General features: G+C 46.4%; 1 protein-coding gene across 2 annotated transcripts in view; it reads right to left on the bottom strand.

Annotated features, from left to right (window-relative positions):
• The window catches only part of LOC112103154 (sister chromatid cohesion protein PDS5 homolog B), a 222,883-nt gene that overhangs the window by 205,983 nt on the left and 2,636 nt on the right, over nucleotides 1-14,264 (bottom strand). For both annotated transcript variants that reach the window (XM_026653450.1, XM_026653451.1), the window contains exon 2: nucleotides 6,406-6,609. In XM_026653450.1, coding sequence (XP_026509235.1) covers nucleotides 6,406-6,609 — 204 coding nt within the window. The remainder of the gene's footprint in view (nucleotides 1-6,405; nucleotides 6,610-14,264) is intronic.

The raw sequence follows: 14,264 nt of genomic DNA, 5'->3' as shown, positions 1-14,264 counted from the left end.
CTTAGTATCCGCATAACTGGATTCCCTCTCCCCCCCCCATTTTACTGAGTTCTTGGGCTCAAATACAGCATAACTCTTGTACACTTCTATTACACCCATCACACACACCTCTATTTAGAAAAAAGAGATGAATAGTCACAAGTCTTTTCAATATATCTTCCTATGGGATTCTCTCCAGCAGAGTACACATTCTTGTTGATCCTGACACCTTGAACTAGTCATACACATTGCTGAGTTCTAAATTAACTACTTAGAAAACCTCTGGGCACCACTGTGGACAGTTCATTGAGAACTTCAGTGCAGTGTGTAGTGGCAACCAAAAACAAAACTATGTTTTAATATAGTTTGTGTAATGTAGTCTCTAATCTTGTTTTTTGTTTTAAGGTTACGAAGAAAAGCATTCAAGAGTTAAGGTTGCACAGGCATTTCCTAACACACAATAGTAAATATGCATTATTATACTGTCTTTAATTATATGATCACATAATAGGTTTTCTACAGGCCTCTGATTCATTCAGTTCACAAGATGGACAGAACTCATTTAATGAGCTGCTACTCAATAGTTTTTTTCCCCTCCTTATTGTTCAGTGCGTGTACCCAGACCTTGTTTACTACACCCTCTTCAAATCCTGCTCTGAAGACAAAACTATTAATTTCCTCATGGGCTTTTCTATGAAACTCATCACTATAATATTTGAATGCTTCACAAACATTCACAACCTCCCTGTGAAGTGAAGCAGAAATATTACTCCCATTTCACAGACAGGGAGGTGAGGCACAAACAGAAGATCAAAAGTATCCATTAACTTTGAGTGGCCAGTTTGAGACGTAGAATCTGATTTTTTCAAAGTACTTACCATTGTATATGTTCAAGTCACATCTTCCATTGACTTCATCTGCAGCTGAGTCCTCAGCACTTAAGCAAATCAGACCCCAAAGTCTCAAGGGAAATGAGAAAACACACAATTGCTGACGACCTCCAACAAGTCTGGTAAATGACTTGCCCATCATCAACACAGGAGCAGAATTAAATTCTCTTGAGCAGCATCCAACTAGCCTTAACCATAAGACCTTAACCTTCCACAATCCCTAGCCTCATTTATTACAGCCCTTCCAACTTCTGCAACAAACGAGACGGTTCCTACAGACAATAGCCTCCTTAACTACACAACCCTGATTCACCCCCAGAGCAGGTCCATCCTGCATACTGAATGAGGCAGGAGTCCCATGGAAAAATAGTATATGATCATGTAATTAAGCACTATCATAATGCATATGAACTGGCAATCTTAACTCTACCATTTCCTAATTTTGACTGCTCAACTTTGCAACCTCAGTAATGTTCTTTTAACACACACACACAGAGATTTACCAGACTTTAAAAAAAAACTAACACATTCCATCATATGGTACAGTAACTCCTAACTACAACGTTAAGTGATGTCCCCTTCCCTCCCCTGCCTCCTGAACAACGCAAACCATCTGATTGCCCCAGGCAGGAGGCAGGGCGGGAGGGGGAGCCTGCGTGCCAAGTCCTCGCGCCTCCTGCCGCGGCAATCAGCTGGCTCGCAGCATTCAGAAGGGAGGGGGGAGGAGCGAGGACGCAGCGTGCGAAGTAAAGGGGGAGGAGGTGGGGGGGGGAGAGAAGAGATGGGTCAAGGGTGGGGGCTTGGGGAAAGGGGTGGAGTGGAAGGGCCGAGGGTTGAGCCCCCTGCCCCCGGCAAAGTCAGTGCCTGTGCTTGCAAGAAAAGCAAGAGGAGCAGCCGGACAATCCATCCTCTTCCACTCTCTGACTCCAACACCTCAACCAAGCTTCATACTCAGCAGTGATGATTGTAGTATTGTTTCTTTAAAATTGTTTAAAAAACTTATACCTGTATTAAATTGTTTGCTTAAAATGTATATAATGCCTTTTGTCTGGCAAAAAAAATTTCCCTGGAACCTAACCCCCCTTATTTACATTAATTCTTATGGGGAAATTGGATTCACTTAACATTGTTTTGCTTAAAGTCACATTTTTCAGGAACATAACTACAATGTTAAGTGAGGAATTACTGTACTCTCAGTTCTGGTACCCAACACCACACCATTCTGCAGCAGCCAAGTAGCCATTACAGGGTAAGTCTGACTTTGCTTCTGAAGCTCTGGGCTGGAGCATATTCAGAGATGGTGCACGTGCACATACAGGAGCTGTGAGAAGACTAATTATATTCTCTCCCTCTGAGGGGATGGGACATGTGCAGCCTCCACTAGAAGCTGTGAGGGGATGGAGCATAGTCAGTGAAGACAATCTTTGGAGATTTTAGCTGCTGAACTCAGTCTCTACTAAACAGGTACGAATTGAGATTTTTTCAAAGTCTTATCATTTAGCCAAATTAGGGCAGATTTTCACAGGAACAGCAAAGACAAAGGCCACCTGCCTGCCACATTTCAAGTCCCTGCTCCCAAGTATAGGGGCACTAGAGAGTCTCAAAGAAAATGTCACCAGTATTTTTTTAAATGACAAAACAATGTATTTTTCTCTAGCCTCATTCTCAGAAACAACTGAACCATTTTGGATGGAGTTTTCACACAATAACTTCAGCCTGAGTCAGACATCCAGCATGGAAAATTTCAGACCAAATGGTCAAAGTTCAGCAAAGTTATAAGGCTCTGAAAATAGGCTCTTATAATGGAAAGTGTCAGACAACTTTAACAGGTGGACTACTGACTCCACCTATACCAAGGAATAGGATAGAAAATATTGATTTACATAATGGCATTATAATTCCAATTATATGCCCTAACTGTGCTCATATATTTTAAAGGCCAGAAAGAATAATAGGATTTTAATGCCAGAAGGCACAACTATTAACATTTAAGTCTGATTTTCTTATCTCAAAACACAGAATTTCACCAAGTGATTCTTGTATTGAACCCATAACTTCTGGTTGAGCTAGAACATCTGTCCGAAAGACGTTGAATTTTGATTTAATTTGGGGCCAGTCACGTTCTCAAAAAAAGATATAGCAGAAACAGAGTTTCTGAGATGGGTGACAAAAGTTAGATTGGAGACCTAGATTTTAATTTTCGTTGCCCAAAGCGAGACAGCTTAAAATGGCCTAGTTTTTACAGTGCAGGGATCACTCCTCAGATAAATCTCCCCCTTCCTCAAGAGAAATTGTGCACAACCTTCTAATTGCAGGATATTCTATGTGGATCCTAAGGACAACACTGTATTAATTGCCATATCAGATTCTTTCATGGGAGACTCAAGGCAACAGGGCAACAAACCTTTGAGTGGGCCTTAGAGGCTGAAGCCCAACCTAAATTTCAGGCTAAAACAATGTATGCCTGATTAAAAAGCCAGAAAGATTTAGAAGGAAAATTATCGTCATTCTTTGTATCAAAAAGTCTTTAGTCCTGCAACCAGGACACCTGTGAACTCATTTCATGAATATAAACTGTCTCAGTGTGACACACTATACCCTATATTTACTATTTTTACAAGGCTACAATAAATTTTGTACAAAGTATGCCTTGTGAGATACCATATGAAAACTCAATCTACTGAACATTATTGTCCTGGTAAAATGTGTATATCAACATTGCATATAAAGTTATAAGATTCTACATGCTCCAAGTTTAAGAAAATCAGGCACAAACAAGTTTTTCAGCGACAGACACATGGGTGCCTCAGCCAGGTATCAGCATAATCAGATGAACTATTACAGACTATCACCTAGGTAAGTGACCATTCTTTGTCAAGAAGAAGGGTGTGAACGAGAACTTTACATATTGACAGTGGAACAGCTGGGAGTTTGTGGAAGGGCTGGGAGTTTGTGTGTAAACAGATTGGTTGTTGCCTGAACCTCAGCTGGAGATAATCCTCAAAGAGGGGAGAAGAGCATAAGAAGGAGAAACAAACCGTGGCCTCCAAATCACCTAGGCTCCTCCCCGCCCATCTCTACTCATGGCAGCTACAATGCTTGAAAGACAAAGGAAGCAACATTGAATTGGGGGGAGGGTTCCTGGCTGGGAGCCTTTTCAGTCACTACAGATTGCTGTAAGCATATTGTGAGATAAAATCTTTGCTTTGAATCCATTTAGCTTGCTAAGGTAGGTATTACTTTGCATATTATCATTTATTTGCTTCTTAACCAAATCTGCCTTTATGCCTCATTACTTGTAATCACTTAAAAACTATCTTTCTGTAGTTAAAAAACTTGTTTTATCTAAACTCATTTGTTTGGGTTGAAGTGTTGGGGAACCTCCACTTGAAATAAGTTTGTGCATATCCTATAATAGGGAGTTTGTGCATATCTAGATAATACTTAGTCCTGCCATGAGTGCAGGGGACTGGACTAGATGACCTCTCAAGATCCCTTCCAGTCCTATGATTCTACGATTTTCCACTGATGAAATGACAGACTTTATATGAGCTCATATTGTCCAGTAGAGAGCTGGGTAGTACAAGATGCACATTTCTAGGAGTTCTGGTACTGGGAAGTTGTTGGTGTTGCCCTGTATGTAAATCATGAGTGGCTGGCCAGAGCATTCATGTAATTCAGTTGGGAGTGATTTTGCATGCTAGGAGTAGTAGTTCTCACAGCAAAGCAAAGCAGTGTAAAAGGCACCCCAGGATTGGTGAATTGAGGGGACACAACTGTTCAACAGCTCAGATTGTACCCTGTGTAATGTCATACTCAGTCTGCTGCACTACTATTTTACAAGAAAGTGATACCACTATCTGCCCTTTCTTTTTTCATGTCTTTGATGCACTTACAAATTTGTCTCTGAAAGGCACAATTCTGAAATCTGCAGACAAAGAAAGACTAGAGAAGTGAAAGCCAAGAGCAGGAGACAATGAACAAAAAGACACCACTATTTTTTAAATATTAATTTTCACTGCTGCCTATTTAAAAAAAACAAAAAAAAACCAAAAAAACAAAAACCACCACCTGCATGGCCCTTGATAGCTTGCTGCGCAGCTTAGAAGGAATTTAGCTGGTATTGATTTCCCCCCCATTACTAAAAGAGTAAAGTCATCTAAAAACTGCCTTAATAGGAAAGTTTCTGTAACAAAAAGATGACTTTGTAGCTGCTTAAACTGTCATTTCCCAATCAACCATCTCCATCTAGTTGGGCTATGGGTATTTCACATAATGTAGAGTAAGGTCACTCTTAAAACTTTGCAACTTTCAAATTCTCAGTAGAAATGATCACTCTCTCAGTTGGGTGGAGAGTACCATCATAATTTGAACTATTTTCAAACATATATTTCTTCAATAAAATTCTCTCTGCCCTCCAAGGGCATTTCTACACTACACACTAAACTTGGTCTCTGACTCTGGTTTGAGCCCAAGCCTCCCCATCAGTCCAACTCAGTCAGCAAACACTCAGGACCCAGGCCCTAGAACCTAGATAGAGGAGTGGATCAGAGTCAGAGTCCCGCTGTGGCTCAGCTCCAAGCCCTGTCACTTTTCAGTGTAGACACATTTCAAGTAATGGACTAGAGTCAGAAGGTCTGCGTAGTGCAGTGTAGACATGTTAGTACAGCTGAGACCTAGGTCCAGCAACTGTAAACTCAGGTTTACAATGCAGCGGGGAACACAAGTGCAGGCTTGGAAACACCAAGTCAACAAGCATGGGTCCCACAGATCCCAAGAGAAATACCCGAAAATGCTAACTGAAAGCACTAGTGATCACTACCTTAAAAAAGTGCTGGCAGAGGGGATTTTGCTGCTGTCTCACAGAAGGATCCTGTGGAAGCTATAGACCTGCCAACACTACTACAAGGACAGCAGAGTAGATATTCTAGTTAATCTCATATTGAAAACAGATATAAAAGTTAATTCCAAAAGCCTTTAAATATTATATATGGAAACAGACTGCCTGAGATATAAAGTGGGTGAGGTATTATCTTTTATTGAACCAACTTCTGCTGGTGGAAGATACAAGCTTTCAAGATACACAGAGACTCAGCAGTTCGAAATCTTGTAACTTCCACTAACAGAAGTGGGTTCAATGGAAAATATTACTTTACCTATCTTGCCTCTTTCATAGATTGGGACCACAGTTGCAACAGTTATGCTTCTCACCAGTTATATTTGTTACGTCTACAAGATAAGTGAGTTAGAAGATTTAATTACAACACTGTTATCTCCCAACTTTTATAGCAGTTAAAATTTGCAGTGCAGACAAAAACTGTGTCCCCATAACCAGGTTAAACCCTTGGATTTCTCAAATAACTTATTGTATAAATCAAAATAAATAACTAGTAACCTGGTGGAACCAGTAGTAGATAAAATCATTTTGCTTGGGATGCAATGGGCAAAATATATTCGTTCTGCCCTTACTCCCCCACCACCTTTTTTTTTCCCCCTCCTTCATATATTTTCTGCATGCGTGCTTATTTCAACTTACTTTCAGTTTATCTGGTGAGGTGTATGGAGCTTCAGGAGCATAAATTCTGAAAATATCAGCAAGGCAACATGCTACCAGCAAGCGCACATCTTTATCAGGGTGTTTGAGAAAAAAATCTGAAGCAAGATGTAATGCAAGATTTAGATACAGTTCCTTTTCTTCTTCCGAGTCCTGGTCCATATCCATGAATGTTTTCACAACCATCTATAAAAAAAATTAGATCAACATATAAGTGAAACTCTCTGTGTAAACAGGTCTTCGTCCAAAATAAGACAAGAGCTCATGCAATTCTACCCTTTCTGCACCCTCCCAACACTCAGCTTTTGCACAGTTGCTGAAAGCCACAAAGTAACATTTAATATACCTTTAAAGCAGCAGTTCTCAAACTGTGGGTCTGGATCCCAAAGTGAGTCTGAATCCTATTCTAATGGGGTTGCCAAAGCTGGCGTTAGACTTGCTGGGGCCTGAGGCCGAAGCTAAAGCCCAAGCCCCACTGCTTGGGGCTGAAGCCCAAGCTCCACTGCCCAGGGCCCTGGGCTTCGGCCTTGCTCCCCACCCCCACCCGGGGCAGTGGGGCTTGAGCTTTGGCCTTCCCAGCCGGGGCAGTGGCACTTGGGAGGGCTCAGTCTTCAGTCCCCCCTGTGGGGGTTGGGTAGTAATTTGTTGTCCTCAGAGGGGGGCGTGGTGCAATTAAGTTTGAGAACCACTGCTCTAAAAAGACAATTTACTGATTCGACTGAGATAAGAGGTGTTTACCTTTGCATTAGCCATGCACAAGTAAACCCAGAAAGCAAAAGCAGTCAACTTTTATTAGGAAGCTTAAATTTCTGCTTAAAACATTTAGAGTGACACAGACAAAGCTGACAAACCCCAATCTGAACCCCCCCCCCTTATTTTCCTTTTGATATTTTAAGTTTCTGTCCTCTAAAACAAAGGCTGAAACAAGCTTTTCACCAGGACAACCCACCAACCAAAGCAGAGTGCACTGGGTTTCAATGCAATCATACATTAACCCAGGACTTTGTGCAAATTAATACTATTTTTATTACAGTAGCACTAAGCGATCCCAATCAAAATCAGGGCCCAATTGGGCCAAGTCCTGTATAAACAGAGTAAAAATGGTCCCTGCCCTGAAGAGTTCACAGTCTAAATGGACAAGACATACAAAGAAAAACTAAAAGCCCAGTAAAATATGTTGATGAAGACATTCAGCCACTAGTGCAATTTAAATAAAATGCTTGTTTGAAGGGGATAAAAAGATGTATTATGTTTGGCCTTTTGATTATTTAGAATGAAATTCCAATACCCACTTTCCATATGATGCAATTTATTTTATGGGCTATTTTTAAATTGAAGAATCTAAGTCATTATATATGAATTTCTTATTTGAATCCCAGAGATGTAACTATTTTAATTAGTGCAACTGCCATTGGATGCAGCAAAATGGCAAATAAAGCTTGATCCTTCACCCATTGAAGTTAGTGGCAAAATTCCCATTGATTTTAGGGCTATAAAATTAAGGCTTTAAGAGAGAGAAGATTACTTGTTAAGTGGCTCACTTTGCACTTCCTGATAAAATACTTCAAAACAACTATGGTATTTTATCATCGTAATATTTTTAGACATGGCGAAATCAGAAGTCTCTTCTGGCTGGCCCGATACCAAACCAACCTGATTTATGGCAATTCTCCTGCATGTTTGAAGGACCTACAGAGATGCTCAACTTCAAGCCACATTAGAAACAGAAGATTAGAAACACACAGCAGCCGAGCACTCCTGCTCCTCCGCACTTAACCATGCAGCAGTCAAGCAGTGAGGTGCAGCACCTCTAGGTTCCGATGCAGAAGACTGCCATAGTTTTGGGACAGCAGATCCGGCCTGAGCGGTAGCTGCACTGGAGCAGCCACTTGAGAGGTTCAGAAGCGTACAGAACTAGTGCTGGCGCAACCAAGCCGTTGCTACGAGGATCATCTTCACCCTGTCCTGCTTGATCTTCATGAGGACCCTGTGAATCAACAGCACTGGGAGGGAAGGCGTACAGCACAGCCCCAGACCACAGGAGCATAAAAGCCTCCAACAGGGAGCCCCTGTCGATCCCCCAAATCAAGCAGAAAACTGGGCATTTCCTGTTCTGACTGGACGCGAACAGGTCCACCTGGGGAGTCTCCCACCTCTGGAGGAAGAAGGTGACCACTTCCGGATGGAGAGACCAATCGTGGTGAGACAAGATGGTCATGCTGAGGTGATCTGCCAAAGCGTTCCTGGCCCAGGGGAGGTGCCTGGCTAAGAGATGGATGTCGTGTTGGAAAAAGAAGTCCCAGAGTCTCAGGGCTTCGTAACAAAGGGCAGACAATCTGGCTCTGCCCTGCTTATTGATATAGAACATACCCGCTGTAGTGTCCGTCAGTACCTGGACAACCCTCCTTTTTATGTGAGGTAGGAAGGCTTGGCAAGTCAGCCAAACCATTCTGAGCTCCCCGACGACGTGTAGGGAGCGATCGTGATTCGACCAATGACCTTGCGTGCTGAGATCACCAAGGTGGGCTCCCCACCCTAGGTCTGAGGCATCGGAGATGAGGTTCACTGACGGGGATGGAGCCGCGAAGGGAACTCCCTCCAACACCAATGCAGGACTCTGCCACCAGGTGAGTGACGACAGTACGTGGTTCGGGACCCTGACCACCCGGTCCAATCTGCATCTGTTGGGGACATAGACCAGCCAGACCTGCAGGGGCCCGATGCAGAGCCACACATGCTGGACCACATAAGTACAGGCCGCCATGTGGCCCAATAATTGCAGACATGTGTGAGCAGTAAGAGGGTGGGCTCGCATGCACAAGATGAAGTCTGCCATGACTTGGAACCAAGCCTCGGGGAAGAAGGCTCTGGCTTGAGCAGAGTCGATGACTGCTCCAATGAACTCTATGCATTGTACCAGAATTAAGGTCAACTCTCTCATTTATTAACAGCCCCAGGTCGTGACAGGTGGAACAAACCAGATCGAGATGCTGCCGCAGCTGGTCCCGAGACTGGCCCTTTATTAGCCAGTGTGACAAAGTGGGGGATTTTCTTGTGTTTTCCTTGGTTTTCCAATGGTTTGCATGCAGAGGGAGTGGGACTCAGTGTCCCTGGGTGTTACTGGTTTAACGAGGTGAAGGGAGAGGGAGTTTGTTGTTACAGAGGACCGGAGAGGGAACTTGGGACCCCAGCCAATGGCCTGGAGGATGGACACCCCAGCGACTGGTGACCTGACAACCCAAGGACCCAGCTCAGGAGTCACAGACGGTTCTGGCCAGAGGGAGTACAATGGGCTGTAAAGAGAGGACCCCATGACCTAACCAGCCGGTTCCAGCCAGAGGACAGAAGCAAGGAGAGGAGGCCCGGCAACCCAGTTTATGATCCTGTTTCCCTGGAGAGAAGACAATGGACAGAGGCAGGGCTTGAGGCCGGTGATATCAGATGCCCAGCTGGGAAGCAGGGGGACTCTGGGCTGGAGAAAGAGAGCAGGCAGAGCCCACCTGGATGCTGGGTAGACTTGGATGTGCTGTGCTGAGGGAGGCCAGGCCTGAGGCCCTGAGAGTTTCCTGTGCTGTGTTCAACGCTCAATAAACCCTCCTGTTTTATGCTGTCTGAGAGTCACTCCAGTCTAGAGAACAGGGTTGCATCATCCCCTTCAGGGGGTGGAGGCCCCAGGGGTCCAGAGCGAGTGGACTCCCTGGAGGGGGCCCACGACGAGAGACAGACGTGCTAAGGCTCAGAGAGGTGCGGCTCCAGAAGGTGGAGGGCCTTAACCCCGAGAGAGAGTGGACCCCCAAGAAGGGCTGTCTCACTGAAAGGGGCACCCCCCGACGGATCGCACGGGGACAAGAGTGGGCACGATCTGTGAGTCCATGACAGCCAGTCGTCAAGGTCTGGGTAAATCTGAACATCCTGGCACCTCAGGTAAGCAGCCCCTTGTGCTATGCACTTTGTGAACATTCTTGGGGATGACGTGAGACCGAATGGCATTGACGTGAACTGGAAATGGCGCTGGCCCAGCATAAAACAAAGGAAGCGCCTGTGCTCTGCAAAAATGGAAATGTCTCTTTCAAGTGGAAGGCAGCGTACAGTCTCTCGGATCCAGCGAGGGAATGATGGGAGGTAAGGGAGACCATGTGAAACTTCAACTACTTGAGAGATTTACTGAAGCGACGCATGTCCAAAATGGGTCCGAGGCCCCCTTTTGCTTTTGGGATTAGGAAGTAGCGGGAGTAGAACCCCTTTCCTTTCACATCCCAAGGGACCTCCTCCATCGCCCCCAGGTGCAGAAGGTTTTCTGCCTCTTAGACGAGGAATTGCTCGTGAGAAGGGTCTCTGAAAAGGGATGGGGAAGAAGGGTGGGACGGAGGGTTGGCCACAAATAGCCAGGTGTAACCTGAGGATATTACTTCGAGCACCCAATGGTCCAAAGTTAGTCAAGACCAGGCCAATAGGAAGAGGCAGAGGCGGTCCAGGAAAGAGGGGAAGGGTGGATCCTGGGAAGTGATTGGGGCGTCATCCTCAAGGGCACCCTCAAAACGTCTGCTTCTGGTCTCCTTGGTTCCTGGAAAGGCCAGGCTGAGCAGACGAACAGGAAGATGACAGGTGTCACCGCTTAGGATAGAAACAAGGGGTCTTTCTCCTGTAGGTGCTCAGCTGAAGAGTCCCCCAGGACCCAGACTGTGGAGGCAGAGGGCGGAACGGCTTCCTGGCCTATTGAGTATGGAGGCCCAAGGAGCAGAGAGTGGCACGGGAGTCTTTAAGGCTGTGGACTCTCAAGTCCATGAGTTCAGAGAAGAGCCCCACCCCCTCAAATGGGAGGTCCTGAATAGTGGACTTCATTTCCTGGGACAACCCAGAGGACTGCAACCAGGAGCTGCGTCTCATGGCCACCGCAGAGGCAACCACAGTAGCCGCTGAGTCAGTAGTGTCCCAGGCCATCTGGAGGGCCCCCTTGCCACAACTGTGCCTTCGTTGATTAGAGCAGCGAACTCCTGGGCCGCTCCTGAATTTGTTAAGGGAGTCCGGCAGGTTAAAATTGTACCTGCCTAACAGGGCCTGGTGGTTAGACACCCGAAATTGCAGGCTGGCCGTCGAATAAATCATCCTGCCAAATAAATCCAGTCTCTTGGCATCTTTGTTTTTCAGCGTGTCATTGACTTGGCCCTGCCTGTCCCTTTCATTAACAGCGGACACTGTAGTAAGAAGCGGCCCTGAGATATAAACCTTGGTATCAGAGGCCCGGTATGAGGCCTAAGGCCTGAACTAAAGTAATGGTCAAGACTTTGACAACATAAAGCAAAGTTAAGCTGTGAGCCAGAGGCAGGCCCTGCTTATAGAAGCTGGCAGGAAAAGGGCTGATGTTGCATAGATATATATTCACCTAGTAAAGTTAAAGTATAAACATGGTACCGAGACATACCATACGGGAACATTCCACAGATAACATGGAACAGGCCGACCCATCCCAATGACAGGGGCAAAAGGGTAAAATGATGGATAAAGTTGTTTTGATCGAACCAACATGTACAAGGTGAGAGGCGGCACCTTACTATGTAGAGGGGTTGCACCTTGCTGAGTAGAGGGGTTGCAACTCAATACGTCAGGAGTGATGTATAACTTGTTTGTACCTGTGTATAAGAATGTATCCTTGGGGCGGTATCTTTGTCCGGCCGAGGGGGCAGTGGAAAGTCCCGCCACTGACTGAGCTGAGTCCATTGCCGAGCGGCACTTTCTCGTAGTATGCCTGGTAGACTAAGTAATCTACGGGGAACTGCAATTGTGTCAGGGTCGCAATAAACCTGGCCGAGGTGCCTTCGTACCTTACTAGAGTCTGTGGTCATTGGGGGTTCTCGTTGGGTCTGCTGTGTCAGCTATTTGCAGAGCTGGGACCGCACACAGAGGGAACACACGCACGCAGCCGAGTGATATCAACATAGGAGCAAGCAGAGCACCACACCGGTAGCATCTGACATCAGACACGACCAGTGATGCTGCTAGAGAGTGTGCATACAGCTATTCAAACCCTTTTACAGGGACATAATACTTCTTTTCTGACATCTTAGACGTAGGTGGAATGGAAGAGAGGGTCTATCACAGCGATTTGGCAATCTTAAGGAACCCTGAGTGGACAGATAGTGCGACCCGGGCTGGGGTGGAGGAGGATATAACATTAAAGAGGTCATCAATCTCCTCTGCGGCCTCAATTTTTAAGTTCAAGTTGGTAGCCACCCTTTTAAGGAGAGCCTGGTGTTCCTTGAAGTCATCAGGGGGACTGCCCGTGTGGGAGGGACCCGCCATTGCTTTGTCTGGAGCTGATGACGATGATTGCCCCGCCGGGGGAGGGCCAGGTTCCCCTTCCTTCTCCAGGGACGGCTCCTTGGGTGCTGGAGTCCAAGGCGCTGCCCCCGGGTCTGATTCGGTACCATGTTCCGACTCTGGTGCCAGCAATGCCAACAGCAGTTTGTCTGAGGCAGCCAGGGAGGACTGGTGGGAATATGGGACTGGCATTACAGGCACACCCCACAAGTTCCAGTATGGCCATTGAGCAGGCCACTGTCCCTGCTGCCATGCCAGAGTTGCAGATACCGCATGGGTTTCGCAGGTCCCAATCCAACTCCAACCATTGCCCTTCCAGCATCCAGGGCAGAGCCATCAAGGCCTGAGTTTGCTGACTGACCCTGGTCGGCAACCAGCGAGGATCAGTGCCTGCCCAACGAGCGGTACCAGGGAGATGGAGACCGGTGCCACGGCAGGGAGCGATCCTGCCCAGGTGGGGACCAACGTCTGGGAGATGGTTTGAGCAAAGGTGACCTAGGCCGTGATAATCTTTGCCAGGAAGCTCGCCAGTACTGGTGGCATGGGGACCGGTGCCTCGACTCCAGTGTCCCATGTCTCGTAGGGGAAGAGCGCAGTGTCAGGGACTTGGGTCTTCTGACCGGAGATGCAGTGTCGGGGTCCTAGGCCAGAGATGGGTATCTGCGTCTGCGGTCCAGTGACCGAGGATGCTCCATTGCCCTATGGGGCAGTCCCATGATCAGCTTGCCCTTAGGTGTTGGGGCCTTAGCCAAGTCTGGACCCTGGTGCAGTATCTGCAGTGCGGTCGGCCTGCTTTTTCTTTGGTTGACGGGCAACTTCTGGCAATGAGGGCCCTAAGAGAAGCCGGGCTCCCCTACCCCTCTCAGGAGTCAGAGAGAGGAGGCTGCAGTTCCTCTGCAGGGCATGACGACAGGTAGAGACACTGCCAGATGAGGGCAGCGCCTGGCAAGAGCTAATTCCCAGAGCCACCAGGAGGCAGCGCAATGTGCCGTGAGTGGACCCCATGACACTGCCCTTAAAGCTGCAAGATGGCTAATATATGGAGATATACCTATCTCATAGAACTGGAAGGGACCCTGAAAGGTCATTGAGTCCAGCCGCCTACCTTCACTAGTAGGACCAAGTTCTGATTTTGCTCCAGATCCCTAAGGGCTGAACTCTCAACCCTGGGTTTAGCAGGCCAATGCTCAAACCACTGAGCTATCCCTCCCCCATGGCTGAAGACACACTGTTTGGATCTGAAGGTGAGATAACCCTAATTTTTTCCTAATGTTATACTGCACTAAGATTCTTGGATACAGGAGACTCCAAACAACTTTGACTGTATCAAGTCATCTTGAATACTGAAGGATACATTAAATGTATACAGTACACCCATGCTAGAATGCCTTTCACAATAATGAACCTTGGGCTGTAACAAACCCTGGGGGCTGGCGGAGCTATCACACACACAGGGCCGGCTCCAGGGTTTTTGCCGTCCCAAGCGGCGCAAAAAAAAAAAAAAAAAAAAAAAAAAAAAAAAA

This window comes from Terrapene carolina, unplaced genomic scaffold, assembly GCF_002925995.2.
Source record: "Terrapene carolina triunguis isolate 2854851 unplaced genomic scaffold, T_m_triunguis-2.0 Scaffold139, whole genome shotgun sequence".
Classification (NCBI taxonomy): Eukaryota; Metazoa; Chordata; order Testudines; family Emydidae; genus Terrapene; species Terrapene triunguis.
Note: the sequence above shows the minus strand (reverse complement) of the source record. Positions and strands in the feature narration are given on the sequence as shown.